Source organism: Sander vitreus, chromosome 22 (genome assembly GCF_031162955.1).
Source record: "Sander vitreus isolate 19-12246 chromosome 22, sanVit1, whole genome shotgun sequence".
NCBI lineage: Eukaryota > Metazoa > Chordata > Actinopteri > Perciformes > Percidae > Sander > Sander vitreus.
In genome coordinates, this window is record NC_135876.1 from 16047691 (window position 1) to 16052743 (window position 5053).

General features: G+C 42.4%; 1 protein-coding gene across 1 annotated transcript; it reads right to left on the reverse strand.

Annotated features, from left to right (window-relative positions):
- Positions 1 to 1245: 1245 nt before the first annotated feature.
- Positions 1246 to 3425, reverse strand: zic1 (zic family member 1 (odd-paired homolog, Drosophila)). The gene is made up of 3 exons (XM_078280623.1): positions 2465 to 3425; positions 1858 to 2021; positions 1246 to 1443 (listed from the first exon to the last, which is right to left on the reverse strand). Exons 1-3 carry the CDS (start codon positions 3423 to 3425, stop codon positions 1246 to 1248), a joined length of 1323 nt encoding a protein of 440 aa, XP_078136749.1.
- Positions 3426 to 5053: the final 1628 nt, after the last annotated feature.

A 5053-nucleotide genomic window follows, 5' to 3' on the forward strand; every position in this document is an offset into this window, starting at 1 on the left:
TGAAATGTTGCCTCGGACACACACACACACACACACACACACACACACACACACACACACACACACACACACAAAAAACACACTTGCAAAAGCATGCATGCACACACACACACACACACACACACACACACACAGTAAAGAGTAAAAAAATATTTGTGCAACTAAACATGCAATAATTATTTCATCGAAATGTACTAAATGCATTATTATGCTGAAAAGAAGTATGCAGCTAATTATTATATTTTTGATGCAGCCTACAACAACAAACAATCCATTAGTTTCACACAGCACCCATGTTGAGATCAACCTCGAACACCAATGAAACCAATAACCTCCAAGGCATAGCATTATTGTATTTTTTAATCCTTTAATATAGTACGAAATGTATCCAAACATTTTTTTGTAAACTAAATTTTACATACGAGCGCATTTCTCCATAAATACCGATCATTTCTAACATGTTACCGGTCCTTTACATGCGGATAAATATGGAAAATTGTGCTACTTACATGTAATAATACTTCCTTTCAGACAAAGCAATTGACAGAGATTTTATATTTATCACGTACATAAACAGATTGACACGGAATTTCAGGCTTTCACTACACGATTTATCGACATGACATTAAATAACAACAATGATACTGTGCTACTCAAACTGGACCTTGGACGAAAATGTTGCACTGAATAGGCTACAAAAGCACATTAATACTAAGAGTCGGTTAGGTCGACGTGTAGACTGTAGTAATACTGAATAATTCACATTTGGTTCACAACTATAACATTCTTTTCAATGAAGTCTATTCATCGCAATATTCTTAAAACCATCTCGTTTTTCCATATATCTAGGGACCACATTTTCACAAATTCCCTTAAACTGTGATAGAACTATTTACAAAATAAAATATTACATTTTTTCCCAACTTGGTGAAATCCTTATGTACAACAATGCAGGCCTCTACCCGGAGATAGCATGCTTTTTGAGATCTCTTCTGAGCAGTCTCTCAGTAAAAATAAAAGACTCAAAGAAATACTGAAGGAAAAAAGTTTAACTCGGTGGCTGTCCTTGCCTCCTTTTTGTCCATGCATTCTCTTTCATTGACATTAAGACAGCCTTTAATTGATCGTTTGGGCCTCCCGTGTTTTCTCAGTCCGTGTTTCACTGGCTGACTTTATAAAGTCTTTGATTCCAAGCAGTTTTAATTCTGCAGTCTCTTTTTTCTTTCTTTTTTTCCCCAAAAATATTTACACGTACCATTCATTGAAATTTGACGACAGCGTGCTGTGGCTGGTTGTGTGGTGTACTGCTGAGGCTGCTGGTGATATGGAGCTGCTGCTCTGGTTCTCTGTGGACGGGGATACTATAGTGGGAGGTGTGGACGACTCGTACCCTGAACTGGCCGCTGGAGATGGCTGCGGTGCTGGATTGGTGGATTCGTGGACCTTCAACAATAAGACAAATGTTTAAAAAAAAAGCATCCTGCAAAGGCTGTTTTGTCCCGAGTTTGTTTTTGTGTAGCCTAAATACAAGACATAAGCAATGAATCAAAAGAAATTAAAACTGTTTTGAACATCTGCAAAAACCATACCCACAACATTATTATTCTCATTAAGATCTTAATCTGATTTGTCGGTTGAAAGGAAAGAAAGAAAGAAAATGTCAAGGCAAATTATGTTTCTCTGTTTCTGTAAAAACAAAAAAGCTGTGACCTCTTCTCACAATATTACACAAGATAAAGGTTGTTATTCTCATTTCCAGTCAAGCTGCAAAAACATCTTTAAGCTGTTGTAACATTTTGTGATTTTGTCAAAAAAAAAAAAACACTGAGAAAGAATGAAAGCCATCGGGGTTTTTACCTTCATGTGTTTTCGGAGGGAGCTGGGATGTGTGTATGACTTGTCGCACATTTTGCAGAGATAGGGCTTGTCCGACGTGTGGACGTGCATGTGTTTCTTGCGGTCACTGCTGTTTGCAAATCGCCTGTCGCAGCCTTCAAACTCACACTTAAAAGGCTTCTCACCTACATAAAGAAAACATAAATACAAGGTTTAACACTGGATTTCAAAATTCCATATTTTACATTAATTTATTGTAAAGATGTTTAACGTGTGGAAACAGACTAAGGCAATACTAGTAAAAGAATAAAAAGGCAGCCTTTTAAATTTGACAGACAGACAACTCGACTTACTTATGGACTACGAATTAATTTGACTTAAGCCACTTAGGCTCATTGATTAATTCATTTAATTGCATTTAAATATGTATCACGACTATTAACATATAATAACAAGACTTTAAAAATAACATGAAATATTTTCTGTTGACAACTGCACTGAATCACATGCCAGTAATGGACTCCAGCTGCCTTAAAAAATAATAACCCGGATCGCATGCATATTTGGGATTGGATATTGTCAACATGGATTTGGCAGGAAAAAAGCGGGTAACCTGAGCGGATCTTACCGGTGTGAGTCCTTTTGTGAATTTTTAGATTTTCCGAGCGAGCAAATACTTTGCCACAGCCGGGGAACGGACACGGAAAGGGCTTTTCGCCGGTGTGTACTCTGATATGATTTACAAGTTTGTATTTGGCTTTGAATGGCTTTCCTTCTCTGGCGCATTCCTCCCAGAAGCAGATGTGGTTGGTCTGTTCTGGTCCCCCCACATGCTCCACAGTCAGATGGGTCACAAGCTCGTGCATCGTGCTAAAAGTTTTGTTGCACGACTTTTTGGGATTTGTCAGCTGCTCCGGCTCGATCCACTTGCAGATGAGCTCTTGTTTGATCGGCTGCCTCATGTATCGAAAGAAGGCCCCTGCTCCGTGGTGTGCGGCCATATTCATGTTCATGGGGCCATAGCCGTGCAGCTGGGTCGAAGCATAGTGGTCGGACCGTGGGCTTGTAACGTGGCCATACTGGTCGGCCCGACCGTACATGTCCCCCGAGAAGCCCAGCCGCATCTGGCTGTTGACCACGTTAGAAGAAGCATGGCTTGACGCTTGCTCGTGGAGCCCTGGGAAGAGCAGGTGCCCCGCTGCATCTGAGTGTCCATGTGGCCCTGCGAAACTTCCGGAGGCGAACAAACTGTGCTGCGGCCCGGTGGCGTCCCCGAAACCCCGATTTCTGAAGAGAAAGTCCCTGGTGGAGTTGAAAGCCGCCGTGGAGTAAGAGCCAACGTGGGTCGGGTGGTGATGGTGTCCCAGGGCGGCTGCTGCGTAGCCGGGCGCCTGGGAGGAAAACGCCGTTTGTCCGGAGCCAATATCGTGGGAGCTGTGGTTTATTTTGAAGGCGCCCATCCCATCGGCGAACGGATTTATCCCCAACGCCACTTCTCTCTCTGTGACTTCGCCTGTTGAGTGATGCCGCGAGGAGCCGAAAGTAGTGACTCCTATGGTGGGATACTGCGGTCCTGCGTCCAAGAGCATCTTCAGTCTAGACTCGCCGAGACGACTGAGAGCAGAAATCAAAAAAGCACGCACAGATATTCTTCCTCCCCCTCTCTATGTCTCTTGGACCTTACTCGACTGAGCAAACTCTCAAATCCACCGATTTTCTGTTTACTTTTTAAGATGCGAGGAATTCCCCTATACCGATGCACATCCGATGCACACGCAAAATCATGTATACATGCAATATTGTCTTTTGCGGTTTATCTTCCTGTGGCGCAACTTTCACCTCCTCAGTCAGGCGGTGAGCTCTAGACTGATAGTCGCAATCATTCCTGCAGATAAATGAATTGAAAAGACAACACAGTCCAGCCCTGATGAATGGGAGAGGAGGGGGGTAGTCATGTGACCCCGGAGCTAAGCGCTCATTGGCGGAGCCCCTTTTCCCCCAAATAACATCCACTCACCAAATAACAATCCACGATGCAGGGCCCACACTTCTATTGGCCTCTTTGCATCATCAATCCCAGATATTGGGAGATTGCTGACTTTGGATTTGGTAAAAAGGCTGAATAACAGCAAAACAAAAGTTGAGAAACACAAGACAACAAACTGGCCTTGTAGAAAGTCAAAGCACGTTTTGCAGCCACATACTGCATTAACAGTTTGTAAAGCAAATGTGTAACATTGTCTTTGTTAACCTGGGGATATTAGATTACCAAGCAAAGCCCTTTGGTGTGGTAATTGGTAACGTTTTTGTAGAATCTATCTATCTATCTATCTATCTATCTATCTATCTATCTATCTATCTATCTATCTATCTATCTATCTATCTATCTATCTATCTATCTATCTATCTATCTATCAATCTGACGGTTGGCATGAGCTTGATACAGAAACAAAGGCAATGCCTGAAGAATTAATTATGACAATAATTTAATTTATTGAAACTATGGACTCCCAGGATGTAAACAACCCTTATAGCATTCAAAGGTGGACCCTCATTACGCCTGTCACATACAGGTATGGTGATACGAATTTTACGTCTTTCCTTAGGAACTCCCATGGGAAACCTTGGGGTTTGATATGAAGTCTTCCCACTGGCATCACTCTCTTTAAAGGTCTGTTGTTATCAACGTATCCCTTTCCCTGATAGGGGATCCACCGGACGTTTTGTTGTCTGACTCTTGTGCGCACTCTGTGTGCTTTTGTAGTTCTGTCTCCCTTAAATACAACGTTTCTGCGTCCACTGGAGCTCACACCAGTGGAACATCTGTGCTTTAGATTTTCACATCATCCAGCAGCCCAGGTTCATAAAGGCTACCTTGAATATATAGGCCAGTATTTAACTTGGATCCACTAGTATGCCTAATGTATCCATCACAGTTTGGCTGTGCTTGTGCAACTTACTCATATTTTGCAGGCCAGTGATGCATAGCCTGTGCGTAAAACGTTGTGGGTTGTCGAAGTTATCAAGTGGGATTTGCGGCGCTCTCTGCAGGAACCTCCGGCTGCTAGAGTTCAAAGCCACATGCACAGAAGTGCCATGCGAACCATTAAAATATCTTCTTGGCTACAAGGCTAGTTTCTGCAAGGCTTTTTCCAAGTCAGTCTTGGGAGACCAAGGAAAGAGGGGAAGTTTTGTTGTTCTCAACTTAACAAGTACA

What these genes read in the sequence shown, in the direction of transcription:
- zic1 (XM_078280623.1), bottom strand. Translation starts at nt 3,425, where the DNA reads ATGCTCTTGGACGCAGGACCGCAGTATCCCACCATAGGAGTCACTACT. An exon ending in TCACAAAAGGACTCACACCG is followed by an intron (nt 2,022 to 2,464) that starts GTAAGATCCGCT and finishes TTCTTTATGTAG; the next exon opens with GTGAGAAGCCTTTTAAGTGT. An exon ending in CCCTCCGAAAACACATGAAG is followed by an intron (nt 1,444 to 1,857) that starts GTAAAAACCCCG and finishes TTATTGTTGAAG; the next exon opens with GTCCACGAATCCACCAATCC.